The 18,151-nt window shown below is 43.2% G+C and overlaps 1 protein-coding gene across 1 annotated transcript in view; it reads right to left on the bottom strand.

Annotated features, from left to right (window-relative positions):
- The window catches only part of Gabbr2 (gamma-aminobutyric acid (GABA) B receptor, 2), a 369,184-nt gene that overhangs the window by 205,989 nt on the left and 145,044 nt on the right, over positions 1-18,151 (bottom strand). Inside the window, exon 3 of the mRNA XM_005382826.2 lies at positions 15,991-16,161. Coding sequence (XP_005382883.1) covers positions 15,991-16,161 — 171 coding nt within the window. The remainder of the gene's footprint in view (positions 1-15,990; positions 16,162-18,151) is intronic.

Here is an 18,151-nt window from a genome sequence, read left to right as displayed (position 1 = left end):
CCAACTGTAGGTTACCGTAAGTGTTCTGAGCATATGTAGGGCAGGGTAGGCTAAGCTGTGATGTTCAGTAGCTTAGGTGCACCAAATGCACGTTTGACAGTGTTTTCAATTTATGATGGATTTATCAGGATGTAAAACCACCCCAAGTCAAGGAACATGTATCTGGTATGGGTCCAATATCCAGGAAATACGAAGAATTCTCATAACTCAGTCACAAAAGATTGGACAAAAGGTTTCGGTGGTCTTATCTTCTAAGAAGATTTACAAATAGCCAGTAAGCACATGAAAATGTGCTTAACATCTTTATTCATTAGGTTAATGCACGTAAAAACCACTTCACACCACTAGGGTAGCTATAATTTTTAAAAAATGAAAAATAGTAAGTGTAGGCAAGGAGGGGAGAAATTGTAACTCTCTTATATTGCTGATGGGAATATAAAAATGTTGTAGCTATTGATATAAACCAGAAAAATGGTTTGGCAGTTTCTCCAAATGTTAAATGCAGAATTACCATATGACCCCGCAGTTCCACTCCTTGGAGAGATATATATCCCAAAGAATTGAAAACATACTTATGTGTCCACATAAAAACATGCACAGAAATGTTCATAGAAGCATCATTCATAATAGCCAGAAGTAGAAACAACCAAAATGTCCTTCTGCTGATGAATGGGTAAATAAAATTCGTTATATTCACACAATGGAATCGTATTTGGCTATGGAAAGAGGTGAAGGACTGATACAACTACAATATGAATGAACCTTGAAAACACTATGCTAAGTGTAACAAGCTAGACACAAAAGTACGTGTTCTATGATTCCATTTGCATGAATTGCTATAGGCAAATCCATAAAGACAAAAAATAGATTTGTGATTCTCAGAGGTTGCGGGGAGGGGAAATGAGTGACTCCTAATGAAGATGGGATCTCTTTTTGGGGCCACAAAATGTTCTGAAATTAGACAGTGGTAATGGTTGTCCATCATTCTATACAGTAGATAGCATTTAATTGTGTACTTTAAATGGTTAAAACAGTTGACCTTTTTTTCTCAATAAAAACAAAGCCAAAGCACTCTCTAGTAGTTTCTCAGTGTTGCAGAGTATGGGCCAAAGTTCTCACAAAGGGCCCTTAAAAGCCACAGCTCTTTTCCCCACTCCCAATTTCCAACCAGCCACCCTATTCTGCCTCAGCCTTAAGGGTGGCTGCAAACATGGCTCCAGGCCCTCCAGGATCCTTTCACACATCAGCAGCATCTTTGCCCAGCTACTCTCTCTGTCTCGAACACTTTTCTTTCAGGTATCTGAAGACTTGCTCCTCACTGTCCTTAGCTATCTGCTCAAGCATTACCTTGCCTTTGAGGCTTTCTTGACCTCTCCTTGATCTCTCCCCACCCTACATTGCATCTGCTTCCTCTTACCAGACTTATTTTTCTCCTTAGTGTTTGTCATCTGACAGACACATTATACATTTATCTATTCATTATTTATCTATTCACTATTTCTGTGTCCTTGTACAGGAATGCAGGCTCCTAGAGGACAGGGGCTTTGTTTCATTCGCAGATGCGTCCACTGTGCCTAGCACATGACCAACATATGCGTGTCACTTGAAAACTGTGTTAAATAAATGAATGCATTGGAAGATGAATACAAGAAAACTGATGACTATAATTTGTCACAGTAATAGATCTAAGAAAAAATACACAGTACCAATATAGAGTGTAAATAGGGGTCTAATTTTGCAGCATGCATATCTGATAAATACACTGAGTAAATAAAAATAGAACAACCCTTAACATGATGAAGAATAACTGACAGACATCAAATCTTGCTAACAGCATCCTCATTAAAATCAAGAATGAGACAAGAATACTCACTATTATTACCACTTGTAAATATAGTTCTAGAATGTCTAATGAGTGAAACAATAAGAATAACTAATATATATTGGGTACTCCCCTATTCTCTCTCCTAAGCACTTTACATGTATTTGCTATTTTAACAGTAATGACACTTAAGGTGTTGTGGCTCTATTATCAGGGACACAGAAAAATTCAATGGCCTGTCCAAAGTCATCCAGCTGGTAAGTGGCTGTGCTGGAGTTAGAACCTGGGAAAAGAATGTTTTGTGCTAATATTGTTTAGACAAGATATCACACCTACATCTTGTACTCTGATTAACTAATATGAAGAGAACAGTATGTAATGTATCAACTATTATAACAGTCCCTCTAACCTGTTTTGAAACTTGGTCCCACTGTTTATCTTTTTTCTCTTTAAAATAAAATTTAGAAAAAGAACCTGGAAGTGTCATTTTCCCCTTCAGCACTGTCCAGCCTGGCCCCAATGAGAAAAAGGAGGATGAAGATGCTACAAAGGCGGGAAAGCAAAGAAATTGCATCCTTGCTTTAGTTGCTATTGTAGTCTACCTGGAAAACTCATGGGAATTAAGAGAGTAAAAGCTACCAGAAGGAATGGGTTCAATATGGCCAGTCATAAGAGGTATATACACAGATCTATAGCTTTCCTATACTCTAGCAATAGCTACTTTAAAAATGTCATGGAAAATAGATTCCGTTCCCCAAAGCAGTAATGAACTGCCTGAATTTCACAATACCTGAAAATAAACTTAACAGCAAATGGAAAGGATCTACATAAAGAAAATGACAAAACTTTACAGAGAACCCAGTGAGAAATCTTACACAGAGACATGTTCCCTGTTAGCAATGTATAGACTCAGTATTTTAAAAATGTCAGATCTCCTCCAAATTTATTACAGAGTGACTAAAATTCAAATAAAATCACCAAGAGCATTTTTGGGAACCTTATAACAATTACATTGGTGAAAAAGAAAGACAACTGTGACAAAAGGGAGATTGCATATTGTTATGTTATGCTGTGTTATCATATGAATTCTATCAGAGGACTATTTAAAACACTGTGATTTCAGTTCCCAAGTAGACAGGTAAATCAATGGAACAAAATTTTAAAACTCAGGAACAGGAGCCTAATAACCCCAATTAATGTAAAGACCATATGCCATAACATGAGTTAAGGCAAATAATAGCAGCAAGTACAAAAAAAGGGATAGGGGAACCAGCCAGGGCGGGGGAGGGAAAAGAAGGTGACAGATTAAAACAAAAAGAAACAAACTATAATATGTACATGTAACCATTCCCAAGATGACTGTAAGCTGCATGAATTGCAAAGATGCACTAAAAAAAGACACCTCTCAGGACAGCAGCACTGTCCAGTACGTAGCCATACTGGGCCATATGAGGTTACTGAGTACTTGGAGCATTATTGTCAGTCACATGTTGACATGATAGTGTTTTTGATATATTGCATTATGAAAAATTCAAATTATTATTAAAATTAATTTTACCTATTTCATTTACTATTTAAAATCTGGCCACTGGAAAATTCAAAATCATATATGTGTTTGGTGTTATATTCCTAACACACTGAAATGGTCTAAAGCCTATGTAAAATATAGCATAGTATTTTCTGAAGATTAAATTTAGCGTGGGGATTTTGAAGACTTGGGAAGAGATATATCACTTACACACAGAAAGAATTAGTGAGTGACTCTGATTGAGGTGGGAGAGAAAAGTTTGATATTTCAGATCAGATACTGAAATTCCAGGTTAACTGCAACATGAAGTAATAAAAGTACTAGAAGAAAACATAGTTGAGGGGCTGGGGATTTAGCTCAGTGGCAAAAGCGCCTGCCTGGCAAGCGCAAGGTCGTGAGTTCGGTTCCCGGTACCGGAGAAAAAAAAAAAAAGTTGAATATTTACACAAATTCTTGTGCTGGGAAGAGCTTGCCAAACATAAGATTAAGGATGAAAAATTGGTCTTCATAAACTTGAGTATGGCAAATTCAAGATTTTGAATGTATGTATCAAATAGCATCAAAAATAAAATTAAATGTCACATGAAACATGGGAAAATATCTGCAGCCTATATGATAAGGGCTGATAGCCTCGCTCTGTAAAGAATGCTTATAAACTGGTAAGAAAAAGAACATTCCAATTGGAAAAATTGCCAATAATACGAACTGCCAATTTACAAAAAAAAAGACTCAGAAATGAGAATCTTAGTAAGAAAGAAATTCAATTTTAATAGTAATCAGAGAAATGCAAATTAAACTGGCAGTTGCCAAAGATCAGAAAAGAATAATACACAATATTGGCAAGAAGTGCTTTCATAGCATATATTGCTATGAACCTCTAAATTGGTATGATCTTTCTGGAGGACAATTTGGCAATATCCATGAAAGGTTCAAAAATGTATATATGCTATTTCTAGGAACTTAACATTGGAAAATAATCAGAGATGTTCCAACAGAAACTCAAGTGTGAGTTTACTGGATCATTGTTTACAATCAGTAAATACTGGCAAATGGATTCCATGTTTTTTAATGGGGTTTTCTTGAGTAAGTGATAGCAGTGGATAGGGGAGAAGTTTTTGAAGAGAGATGGGATGAAGACAGTGAAAACAAATATACATCTACCTCCTGGCCCATTTCAAATTTCTTAAAATGACAAAGAGTTCAAGAAAAATAGTCTGTAATATTTTTAGAAAACAAGACTGGAGGAAAATATGGCCCAAAATATATCAGAGAGGGCTCTGGCCCAGGTAGAGGCAGTTCATGGGGTCACACAGTCAATAAGCACTAGGTGGTCATTGTGAGTCACAGTGGTAAACATTTGCTGACCTGGGAAAGCATTCTCCCTGGACTGCTAAGTTAGGGAAGCCACTTGTATATTAAGAGCATGTTTATTTATACATATTGGAAAAAATGGAATGACGTAAGTCCAGATGTTAACAAAGACCTTTTAGTGGCTAGCGCTATGGTTTGGAGGTGGTTTGTCCCCTAGTAGTTTGAGTGTTAGAGACTCTGTCCCCAATGTGGCTAAGCTAGGAGGTGGTGTGAAATCTTTAAGAAGTCAGGCCTAGTGGGAGGTGATTAGATCACTGACCACATTGCCTAGGAAGGAACTAATGTAGCTCTTGTAGGGTCCTGGCTGGTTCTCAAGAGAGGGTTGACTTGCCATATGATCTCTCCTTCCTGCATATGTTCCCCTCACTGTGATATCATCCACAATGAAGTCTTCAAAGCCAAGTCCATACTGGTACCATGGCTTTGGACCTGTAGAGCTATAAGCTAAATGAACCTCTTTTTCATTACAAAGTACCCAGGCTGAAGTATTTTATGATAGCAATAGAAAATGGACTAATAACACATTAAGTTATGGTCAATTTTTAATTACCCTTTTTGCTCTTCTGTATTTCCCACATTTTCTGCCTTGAGTATATATCAGTATTACAATTAGAAAATAATATTTTAAATAAAAAGCAAAAAATAACAACAAAGGGATAATTGATATTTTTATATAAGAAAGCAGCTACTTTCTTTTATGTAAGAAAACAAAGTAATCTTCTAATTTTTCTTTTGAATACGGCAGTAGCCTTCTGGCTGGCTTCCCAGCCTCTGGTCTGCTTGTCTCAATCTGCTCTCAAGACTTCTACCACCTCATCCTCCCTATCTAAAAACTTTCTGTGGCTCCCTACTCCTGGCAGGCAAAGACTCATCTTAGAGACATAAGGAGCCTTCACTGTCCCTCTTTTCTCCCACTTATCACCTTGAATATTGAGTTATAGAGCCCCACAGGCTTCTCACTATTTCCTGAAGGTTCCACGCCCTTTCCCCACTCCAGTCCTTTGTTCAATGGCTCTGATGTTCTCCAGGCCTGGCAGGTGGGCTTCGAGGGGAACCACAGCCAGAATATCCCAGAATAGCTCTGGAGAATCTACACACGACAGGATGCACTGTGCTGTCAGCCAGGAGGACCAAGCATGATAAGGGATCCTGGGAAGAATTGTAGGAGCAGGTGTTGAGGGTATACTGGGCTCTGGGAGCTGAGATCTGGGAGTGAAGAAAGTAATACAAATGACATGCTGAACTGTACAGTGAGAGCTCCACAGAACTACGAGGAGATCTCGTGAGAGATGGAGTGTTACCTTATACCTGCGCCTCCTTGCTTCTGGGGTGGCATGGGGGGGATACTGTCCCTAGAACCCCACTCTTTTCTTCTAGGCTCACATACATACCTGTCAGCTCTTGGTTATCAGATCCTGACAAAGTCACGCACCACTTCTGAATGAGTTCTCTGAAACAGATGGCACAGTGGTGGCTGACTGGGTACAATCATCCACAGTAGGTACTCAAAAAATGGCAGTGGGTGAGGTGACAATGATACTTTCCTACCTAAAGGTTCTGATGCAGCATCTGCTTCACAAGGCTGCAGCTGTGTCTGGGAACCCAGCCCAGGGCTGCAAGAGGGACCAGGAAATGTCTCTGTGAGGGCTTTGAGGACACCATAGATGGCCAATTTCCCCTGAGAGTGTCTAGAGAAGGCACACTCCCTGCCTCATTTTTTGTGTTCCAGGATTCATGCAGTCTGCAGTAAGGAAACAATCCCCTCTGGAGCTGATACTCTGATCTTCCCCAAGGCGCTGGGGGACCCTAGTTCTGAGGTCAACCCCAGCAACCAACTTGAAGCTATGCCTCTGTCTTAGTTACTTTTTCTCATTGCTGAGACAAAATACCCAACATCTAAAGTTAAAGGAGCAAAGGTTTATTTGGCCACCTGTGATTGCATTGTAGCCACCTATGGCTGTGTGAGGCTTTGTGGGGACATTGAGACACAAGCCATAACAGCCTCCTCTGTAGCAGACCTAGCCACACGCCCCCCACCTGGTCAAGAGCTCTGGGTGTGCACACACTGCCTCTGAGATGACAGGGCACTACACCCTCGAGATCTGATAGCCAATGGTTCTCCCCAGGTGGATCCTCCACCTCTGTAGGGATGGGAGAGCAGAGAACCACCTTCCTCACTCTGGACCCACTTCCCAAGTTAAACGAACAGGTGGCCAAGAAGCCTTTGTTCCCGTGGTCCCCAAACGTCAAACACTCTGGCCTCCTTGAGGGCCATTTCACCAGATGTACACACCACCTATGGCACCACTAACTCTATTTTCCTTCAACCTGTCCCATTTCTTAATGGGAGTTCCATCCTAAGTAACAATATCCATGAAGTGTGGAAGATGAGCTGGTGATGATTTTTTCTTCTACCCTACAAAACATAAATATAGCACAGTTGAATTTGCACAAAGATATCACTTGCTCATGCCATACTCTGGGAAATAATGGACCTACCTCCCCAAAGATGCCAAAGAGGTTAAAACAAACAGCTACCTTGGGGGTGCGACAGATATGTGCCCGTTCCTGTCAGCTATCCTGCAAGTCTGGTCCCTTCCTGAGGACAGATGAGAACAGAAAAGGGCAGGATGCGAGTTTAGGCTACAACTAAGTCACTCAAAAGCATTCGCAAGTTCTTCAGATTCAAGTTAGAGTGAAGGCAGGGCGTAGATTAAGTCTGATCTCTCAAGTCCCTCCTGTCTCCTAGTGATGGAAGATCTGGCAGTCTAGATAAGCCTGAGGTAGAGGGAGGCCACGGTGTGTGTGGCCTTTTGCTTAGGTAAAGTGGGCTTAGGGCCTGGTGGTCTCCCTTCCAGTATAGTGGTATCTAACGCTAGCATGCAGCAGCCAGATTTCTGGGTCCTCTTACATGTCTCACTCTTTGGCCCAGGTTAAGCTGCTGATACTGTTGGGCCAGGGTCCATGCTGTGAGAGCCCATGCTGTAGATGGTGGGATTACATGACCTGAAGATTATGAATTCTGAAGTGTTGGCCACTCAGAAGAACCTCCAGGAAAAAGCACCCAGAAACTAACTACTGTGTGTACATCCTCAGCTCCCATTCCAGCATCACCCAGAAGCAACCACATGGCAAGTTCTTGGCAGTGCTCGTTCCAGTGGGTGGCTTAGAACTTTCCACCAAGAGCTCTAGGAGAATCTCCACCAGCAAAAATGTCATGTCCAAAAAAGACATCAGGTTAAAATGACAACAGCCCTAGCCTCACACACGGTCATTGCTGGCTCCTCCTTCTTTCCTGTACCCCTAAAAAGCACCCAGAAACTAACTACTGTGTGTACATCCTCAGCTCCCATTCCAGCATCACCCAGAAGCAACCACATGGCAAGTTCTTGGCAGCGCTCGTTCCAGTGGGTGGCTTAGAACTTTCCACCAAGAGCTCTAGGAGAATCTCCACCAGCAAAAATGTCATGTCCAAAAAAGACATCAGGTTAAAATGACAACAGCCCTAGCCTCACACACGGTCATTGCTGGCTCCTCCTTCTTTCCTGTACCCCTGGTGACTTTTGGGCAGGAGGCAGTCTAGACAGAGGATGAGGTCAGCATGAGGGCAGAGGGCAAGGTTGGGATGTTCTGTGCCTCCTCTGCTCATCTTGCCATCGCAGGTGCAGACTCGGGATAACAAAGAGGAAGTCACTGGATTTGTCCCTAAAAATATGACCAAATAGAAAAATCCTTCACTGAAAAACATGGACCAGCCCTTACTGCACCGGACACCCTTCATAGGGAAAGGACGTAGACCAGTGCTGGCAATGGGGGAAAGATGAGGGAGCAGGTAGTGTCTTATGCTGCATGGTGCTAAGAGCAGGCATGAGGGTAGTAAGCATAGAGTCCAGGCGGCTCATCTGATCCTACTAGAAAAGAGGTGGCAGCCAAGTGGGGAGGATGTTCCTACAGAGAGAGGAGCAGACATGGAGGTGTGGCTGGACCAACAGGGCAGAAAGGGAAATGACCAGGGGTGAGACAGAGAAGGTGCCCTTGGGGGGACCATGAAGCATCTCTTGAGCCACACTAGGGAGCTGGCTGTTTCTCAGAGGGTGATCCCCTGGCTTCCGTGCATCATGGGGTCTTCTTGCCCTCCACTGCAGGGGACTCTCCCAGGCTTATGCTCTGGAAGAGCAAGCAGCAACTTTAGAAGAGTTCACCAGAGACCCCTGCGGTGGGCCAGATGGCTGGCTGGCAAGTAGGGACGACTCTATGGGGCCAGGCAGGGCCCTGGAGGGCCTGAAAGGGCAGGTGCTTTGAAAAGGAAGCTCCACAGATGGCGACCTTTCTGTCTCTGGCAGATCAAGGGCTTCAGTGGGTTCTGCCACTTGAGGGAGGTCTCTGGCAAGAAAAGGTCAGCTCCATAAGCCTCAAGATCACTGAGGACCGGCCAGGAGGTAGGATGTCTGGGAGCCCGTCTGGGGGGAGGAGAAAGGTGGGGAGTGGCATTTTTGTTGGGCACAGAAACCAGTCCTGCCACACAGGGGCTCCTGAATGGGGGCAGTCACGGGCAGAGAAACCAGATTCTGGATGATGATGAAAATGACCGCTGCTCCTCACCCATGCTTTTGATAAGCCAGCTTCTTTTCTTAGGGCTTTAAGTGTCCTAACATATTTGATCCTCACAACAACCCTAAGAGGTCATCGGTACTGTGACTATGCCCACGCACCAAAAGGCAAGATGGAAAATGAGCATATGAGAAGATACCCCACATTCTATGTGGATAGGAAAATGTGAATTAAAATGAGGATGACGTACAGCTGCACTAGACTAGCCAAATCCTGAACACAGAAAACACCAAATACTGGTAGGGGTTAGAGTAACCAGAACTCCTCATTGCTGGTGGGAATACAAAATGACACAGCCATTTTGGAAGACAGTTTGGCAGCTTCTTACAAAACTATACGTATACTTGCCATCTGACAAGCAAGCTCCTTGGTGTTTACCCAAAGGAGATAAAAACTTATGTCCATACCAAAACCTGCATACAGATGTTTACAGCATCTTTATTCCTTTTTTTTTTTTTTCCCCCTGGTACTGGGAACCGAACTCACGACGTTGCACTTGCCAGGCAGGCACTGTGCCACTGAGCTAAATCCCCAGCCCCAGCATCTTTATTCCTAATTGCCAAAACTTGGAAGCAACCAAGATATCTTTCAGTAGGCAATCAGGTAAAAAAATATATATCTGGTATGGTATATCTAGACAATGGAACATTATTCAGCACTTAAAAAGAAATAAGCTAGCCTACTGCTGATGTCTATTGGTTTAATGAAAGGAACAGTTAATGCTTAAATTTTTCTTTTTTTTTTTCTTCTTGATCAATTTTGCATGCTTATATCTGGTAATATGAATAACTAATTTGAAGACAACAATGTGCAATATAAGAACCATTGTTGAATCCCTACCATCTTGTTTAATGAGCTCTGTATCATTTCTAATGTTTTTTATTACTTTTTATTCTCTTTAATTGTTTGCTCAATCTTGCATTCTTACATCTGGTAATCTGGGCAACTTGGTTGAAGATAACAATATGTAATATAATAACCATTGTTAATTCCTATCATTGTGCTTGGAAATCCTGTATCATTTTTGTTGTTTTTGTGTTGTTTTATTTTTGTCTTTGTTGTTATTTTTTTTATTCTCTTTAGAATAAAAGAAGATATATTTTTCAAAAAAATGAAATAAAGTGAGCTTTTCAACTCAAGTGGTGGTGGGGACGGGGGAGAAAGTAGTTATCCAGCCAAGAAATGACACAGAGGAGTTAAATGTCTATACACTAAATAAAAGAAGCCAGTCTGAAAGCCTGCATTCTGCATGATTCCAACTGCAAGACATGAAAAAGGCAAAATTATGGAGAGTAGTAAAATGACAGGATTTTTAGGGTAGTTGAAATATTCTATGCGATATTATAATTGTAGATGCATATCATTACATATTGTCCGAACTCATAGAACGTGCACCAGCAATTGTGACCCCTCAAATAACCTCTGGACTAGGGGTGGTTATGATGTGTCATGCAGGCTCATCAGTTGTAACGAACATGCCCCCCTGGTGGGGACATGGATAATAACAGAGGCTGTGCATGTGTGGGGGTGGGGGAGACATAGGAAATCTCTATACCCTCTTCTTAATTTTTCTGTGAACCTAAAACTGCTCAGAAAAAGGTAAAGTCTTAATAATCTGGATCAAAACGGAGGCGCAAAGTGATTAAGTAATTCCCACAGTCTTTCCCAAAGTGATTAAGTAATTTCCCACCCCTGGAAACAGCAGGATCAGTGTCAATGGCCAGACCTCTGTAAGCTTCAGTTTAGAGTCAAAAAGCCTTTGAGTAGTGGTCTTACAGGTCAGCTGGCCCCACTCCCTCCTTATCTTACGGAAGGGGAAACAGACTTAAAGAGAGTGAGTGATTCGTCTAAAGAACTTTTGAAGGTTAGTTGTGTCCTAGAATTAAAAACCACATGAATTAGTTGGTGAGGATGACTTGGTAGCTATAAGACCTGGAACTGGAGGAACAGTCCCAGACCCCTTGTCCTTTGCTGGTCCTCCATGCCTCCGTCCCCACCCATAGTCCTGCCTCCATCCTGGGCCTGCAGTGCCCCTGTGGACATCACAAGGTGCTCTGGCCTTACGTTTCCATGGCCCTAATTCCAGGGTCCTTTCCCTCCCCTCCATTTCAGTCCTGACCCCAGCCACACCCTCAGTCTCTACATCCCTCTAGCTCTGGCCACACCCTCCTGCCCCCCCAGTTCACTCCTACACCGAGTCTCCATAGAGCCTTCCAGAGCTCCACTTCCCACAGTCTCACAGGTTACCTGCCTGCCCATGGCTCCCCATCCCAGACCCCAGGGACCACCCTCTCAGCGTACCCTGACTCTTCAGCAGCACCCCCACCTTTGTGTTGCAACTGTTGGAGCCCCAGCACTAGAACAAGTCCACTCTCCACCCTTTCTGTTCTGTCCACTGACCTAAGCCTGCTAAGGGCAGTCAGGGCACTGAGGTACGAATTCCTCTGAGCTCAAAGGTGCCTACCACAAAGGGGCGTCATCTCCCACCTGGAACAGATCGAGTCAATGATCAGAGCAGTAAATCTCAAGGCTAGAACTCACCCTAGAGCTTGAAGAGGCCTAACACAGGGATCAGCTAATGTAATTGTTCTGGGGAGTGGCATGGGCATCAGGAGTTTTAAAGGTCCCCCTGTGAGTCTAAAAGTTGTTCTATCTAGAGGAGTACTTCTCGGTGGTATACAGAAACAACTATGGCGCCACCAAAAGGATGAACCCCCAACACGCTGTGCTATGTGGAAGAAGCCGGGCACCAAGGACTATCTGTTATATCATTCTATTTATATGAAATTTCCAGGGAAGGTGAGATACAGAGAGCACACCAACTGGGCAGTGGCGGGTGGGACTGACTGCGGACCAAGGGAGCCTTTGGAGTGATGGGACAGTTCTGGAACAGATTGCAACGATGGTTGCATGTCCACGAAAATTTGTTAAAAATAACTGAACTGTACACTAATAATGTATTATGAAATTTATGGTATGCAAATTATATCTCAACAAAATTGTTAAAAGTGAAAAAAAAGAAAAAGGAAAAAAATTATACTTAAAATTTTATTTTGGATTTTTTATTTTTTTAATTTATTTTTATATCTTTGGTACTGGGAATCAAACTCAGGACCCTGCACTTGCCAGGCAGGCACTTGTGCCACTGAGCTATAGCCTTGACCCTTGGATTTAAAAAAACAAAAAAACCAATTTCCCTGGTGTCTCTAGTGAGAAGCCAGATTGAGAATGGAGTGCAGGGAGCTTGGGACTCTCCTGACCTGAGGCCCTGGCCACTCAATCTGTGGTCCTCCGTAGCACTGCACCCATCGTATAGTGTGGCACGTGGGAGGCCACATTATTTTCTGAGTGAATGGTTATACATTCCCGGAGTTGATGCCATGAATCATCAGAGAAGTGAGTGGCTATTGAAAGAGCACCTCGTATGCAGAAGTCTCATTTACCATATTTTTCTCACCTAAAGCTCTCATCTCCCAGTGCTTGTGATGGGGACATATCCCCATCTTACAGACAAGGGAACTGGACCTCTGCGAGGTGAATATCCGGGATCACACAGACCTTACCAGGTCAAGTTGGGCTGGGAGATCAGCTTATCTGCTAACAAGGCCTTCCTTCTTCTTCCATTTCATTACATCTTTGATCCAGAGAGGGTCTGGCTGCAGCAAGCATAATCTTTTCAGCCATGGTTGTCCTCCAAATAGTTCTAAATCTGATACATCCAAGAGTCACCAGGGTGAGCTGAACTGCAGGTCACACAGCCAGCCCGTGGCAAAGCTGGGCCTAAAAGTCAGCTCTTTTGACCCAAGTCTGGAGCAGCCCCTGGGCCCTCAGGTACTAGCCTTGAATCTAAGGGACTGGCACTTGCTGGAGCAGCTGATCCCAGAGCTGAGATGGCCCTCAGCCCTCTACTCCTTTCAAGTTACAATGCCCCTGCAATGAGCTCCGTGGGATTAAGGTCCTTCCTTGTCCCTCCAACTTCAGGACTGCTTTCATTTGACATTGCTTTAGTGCGCCCGTTTGGAACAGAAGTGCTTGACACTGTTGATCGACCAGTTTCATAAAAGGAATCTAGTTTCCTTTGCACTCACGGAAAGCTGTTAGCCCTTGGCACATTTCCAGGGGCTGCACTCCAGGGATGCAGGCCAGACATCAGGAGAGGGAAGCCAAAGCCCCCGGGCACAGAGAGGAGTCAGCTGAGCTGTGGGATTTAACTCGGGAGGGGTCCTTGCCAGCAATACCACTGAGCAACCTCCTGTCCTTGGGGAAAGAGGATTCCCACGGAGATGCCCTGAGACCCCAGCAGAGAGCCCCAACACAGCCAGGCAAAGGACAGAGATGTGGCACCTAACTGTCAGTGCCTGATCCCAGCAAGGATCCACAGTAGAGAAAACACTGACCAACAGTCCGGGGGAGGGGCAAGCCAGACTCTTTACCAGCAGGTGTCCTGGGGTGAGGAGCCACCAACCTTCTGCAAGCCTGTTTCCTCACTTGCACAATGGAAACCATTACTCAGCCCTACAGGGCTGCTGGCTGTGAGGGGGTTCAGGAGTCTAACAAGCAGTGAACCAACTTCAAGGATACTGTGTCTTCTCTAGATGAAGCCCGGCGGGAATGTCAAAGCTCTGCGGCTGTATACAGGTAGCCCCATATGATGCTGGGAAGTTACGGATAGAAAGTGTGCTGGGAAGTCTGAACCTGGGATCCAGTGCTGACTTTTCCATGAGCCATATTTCATAACTCCAGAGATGCAGAGAAACCGTGAGCTGTCTCTCTTCATTTCTCTGGGTCTCACTTTCCCCTTCTACAAATCAAGAGTTAGGGGAAGTGTCTAAGCCGCTGATAGCCAAAGATGCTATCAGAAAGAAGCAGGCCCCACAAATCGCTGCAAGGTCAGCTGCTAATGGGACCGGGGTTCTGGCCCTCCCTGTTCTCCACCATCAACCTATTTTATGCTCATTTTAGAATATTTGTCACTGCTCTGTAAAGGGCAGTCCGCCAGCAAAAGCCTCTTCAGGGTTTGGCAATGAGTTATCCCCAGCGGAGGCCAAGTCCCCTGGGCCTCTTCGTGTGGGGGCTGAGAAACAGAAAAGAGGGAGCTGACGAGGGCTTGCTTTGTCTGATCACCACTCACAGCTGGGGCCAAACACTTCGCTGTCCAAGCACTTCCCAAAACACCCCAGTCTATGCGTGAACCTCACCATCTATAAAGCTCTTTCAAATCCATTCTCAATGGACAAGGCCCATCAGGGCGGGGTTATTGTTGCTATTTCACTTCCATGGGAAGGAAACTGCACCTCAAAGAGTAGAGTGGCTTCTCCAAGGTCACAGAGCCAAGGTCACAGAGCCAAGGTGTGGAGTGGCCTCTATTACCCGTGGAAGACAAGAGCCTCAGGAACAGAAGTGCAGAGCTGAGATGGAAACCAGGGCTGGTGATTCGCAGTACACTCTGCGCCTCTCTGTCACCACCTGCCTGGGCTTTTCTCCCTTCCTGGGCTGGCAGGAGGGTGTGTGTCTTCCCCCACCTCCCCAGCCAAGGTCTGCCGGAAACCTGGCTCATGCCTGGAAATTCCCCGACTTTAACAGGTAGAGGCGCCTGGACTGCTCAGCACACCCAGGCTGTCTTGCTTTTTGGGGGAGGCCCTAAGGATAAAGAGTGTACATGGGAAGAGAAAGTAAAGTACAAAACAAACAAGAAAAAAGAGATCACTTTGTACTCATGCAAGGGGGATAACTTTTTAAACATTTGCTGCTATCCCTGTTAGTAAGGCTGTATGGCATGGGAATTTTCAAGGGTCATTGGTGAAACTCAAAAGAAGAACAATCTTCTTGGAGGTCAGTTCCTCTCAAACTTTTCAATGGCCCACTAATGCCAGCTTCTGAAACCTATGGCCAAGATGCATACCTAGGCCTGAAGGTGTTGGCTGCAATCTCAGAGGGCTGTGAACATTTCTGGGGTCTAGTGCACTAAGTGTCCATATACCCATCTCACTGACCACCATGCCCCATTAAAACATGAAGTCAGTCAAGGTCTCCCAGATTGGCTGCAAAGCAAATAAAAAAGTAAAATATATATTGTATGAAGTCATTTGGGCTTAAACATACATACCTACAAAGTTCTAGGAAGCTGAATACCAAATTGAAAACAGGAGAATTAGAGAGAGAAAGTGGGATGGGAATTAGGACACAGCAATAAATTTTACTTTTTTACCGTACTTGTTTTAGATTTTTCTTTTCCAAAACAAAACAAGACCTCATGTATGTATATGTGAGTGTAAGCCATTATTCAGAACAACAGAAAACAAAACAAAACAAAACAAAAGCAAAAAGCCACCTAAGTCAAGATGACCTGGATTGTGGTTCCAAGCCAGATCTTCCCCCAAACTCTTCTCTTGGTGGCACACACCATTTTGGACAGCTGGTACATTGCCTGTAGCAGGGACAAGCCCACAGACCCTGCAGGAGCGAGACCCGGGAGAAGGACAGTCCCTCTCCCATGCAGTCTAGGATGGGGGTTCCCACCAGTGCTCTGCACACATCCATCTTCCACCAGCTCTCTTTTGCCATTGGTCAAACACAGGAGGTCCTGCTCCTACCCACTCCCATGGGGTCACTGCCCAGCAGGGAGCTGGTGTCCTGCACCCAGGCAGGCAGCACCTACCTCAGAGAAGCGCTGCACGTCCTGTGTGAGCGTGCCCACGCGCCGCCAGCGGTAGTGCTTCAGCAACTTCAGGATGGCTGGATTCACTGCGTTGTCCGAGGGCACCGTCCGGAAAAAATATGGATACTTTTTCTTATCGGCTAGAACAGGAGTAGTTGCAGCAAAGGAAAGCTGAAAAAATACAAAAGAGAAACCATTTTTAACTGGGATTCCCAGTCACCTTCCTAATAGCACAGACACCTGTGGTTCTTACTTACAACACAAACACATGGGAAAAGAAATTTTTGAAGCCTTTTCCTATAACAGTAATACATCATAATTGAAGAGAAGGTCTAAAAGTGAAAAATAAAGAGAAGGGCAAAAAAATTAAGCAGTGATTTACTCTTCCCCAAAGAACCACCATGAATGTCTATTTCTTTCCAGTTCTTTCTCTGTGCAAAGTGATTTTACTGAAGTTTCTTGAGATCATTCTCCATATACAATTGCTTTTCCCACCACTTAACATCCTGTAGGCATTTAACCATGATGTCAAAAACGCCTTGTAAATATTTTAATAGCTGCATGATATTCCAGCATACGAACATGCCTCAGTTTAGTGAATCATTTTTCATTTGAGAGCATCTAGATTGCTTCTAATTTAACATTATTTGTCATTCTTATTGTCATATTATTCTACAAGCATCTTTGTGCACAGTATCTTTTTCTGAATTTCAGGATATTTCCATGAAATAGAGTTTGTGGTGTAAAATTTCCCAGATAAAGACAGGACACGAGCCTTTAAAGTCTTTATTCTTTCCAAAAAACATTTCATGAGTTTGCATATCTGTCAGGTATAACGGGAGGGCCAGTTTCTCCACATTCTTGTCAACAGAGAATAAAACATTTCTCTATCTAATTTTATGATGAATATCATTTTAAAAACTAGATCATATTGCTTTCATGATTACACACAATGTTGAACTTTTTTTCCACGCAGTTGTTAACAATGAGTATGCCCTATTTATTTTAGGGATGGTTTTTTCATTTCCCTTATTTTTTGAGTGGTATTCTAACGCTTCTTGATGGAATTTAATGAACACTTTTCATTATGGATAGCATGCAAAACTCAGGCTCTTATAGTTACTGCAAATATCTCAGTTCGTTTGCCTTTGCTGTTTGTGTATGTATACTTTAATTTACACTCAGTAGTCAAAGCTGTCCATCGTTCCCTTTATTATTTCTTCTTTTCCTTTTAAGTACCAGAAAGTTATTAAATTGGATTTTAATTATCCTGTCCTACTAGGCCCAGCTTAAATGTCACCACTTCCCTGACATTTCTTCTGCTCTCTGTTCTCCTTTCCCTCAGCCTCAGCCACAGCAGCTAACAACGTTTTGATCTCTGCAGTGCGATGTGAGAAATGGCACCTCACTGCAGTCCTCATTTGCATTTATCTTACTGTGAGTGAGGCTGAGTCTACCCGCCTAGGTTTAGAGCAATTTGTAGTTCTGGTAGTTGTTCTGAGCCTTTGCCCATTTTCTAATTTGACTACTAGTTTTCCTTATCTACTTCTGGAAAAGTTAATCCTTCATAATATGAGTTGCTAATTTTTGTCCAGTTTGTCTTTTGAAGTTGCTTATAGTCTCTTACCATATAAAAGTGTTTTTTTAAATGTGGTTGAATTTGTCAATTTTTCTCTTTTATATCTGCAGGATTTATGTCATACTTAGAAAGGTCTTTCCTAAAAGTTAGACACATCATATTATAATAATACACTGCATACTCATTTAGAGTAGTACAACTCACAATAACTAAGCTCAGGAAACAGCCTCGATGCTCATCAAGAGATGAATGGAAAGAAAATGTGGTATAAACTGGGCATGGTCGCTCACATCTGTAATCCTAGCCTTCGAGAGGCTGACATAGGAAGATGGACTACATAGTGAGTTCAAGAGCAACCTGAACTACATAGCAAAACCTCGTCTCAAAAAAAAAAAAAATGCAAAATCTGATACACACACACACACACACACACACACACACACACACATACACACAGAGGAATACTATTCAACCATAAAAAGAATGAAATCATGCTATTTGCAGGAAAATGGATAGAACCTGAGACTATATTGTTAGTGAAATAAGTCAGAGTAAGTTAAATTATGCATAATTTTTCTTATA

This window comes from Chinchilla lanigera, unplaced genomic scaffold (assembly GCF_000276665.1).
Source record: "Chinchilla lanigera isolate Chin_1 unplaced genomic scaffold, ChiLan1.0 scaffold00018, whole genome shotgun sequence".
Classification (NCBI taxonomy): Eukaryota; Metazoa; Chordata; class Mammalia; order Rodentia; family Chinchillidae; genus Chinchilla; species Chinchilla lanigera.
The sequence above is the reverse complement of the archived record's forward strand: the minus strand, read 5'-3'. Positions and strand labels throughout refer to the sequence as shown.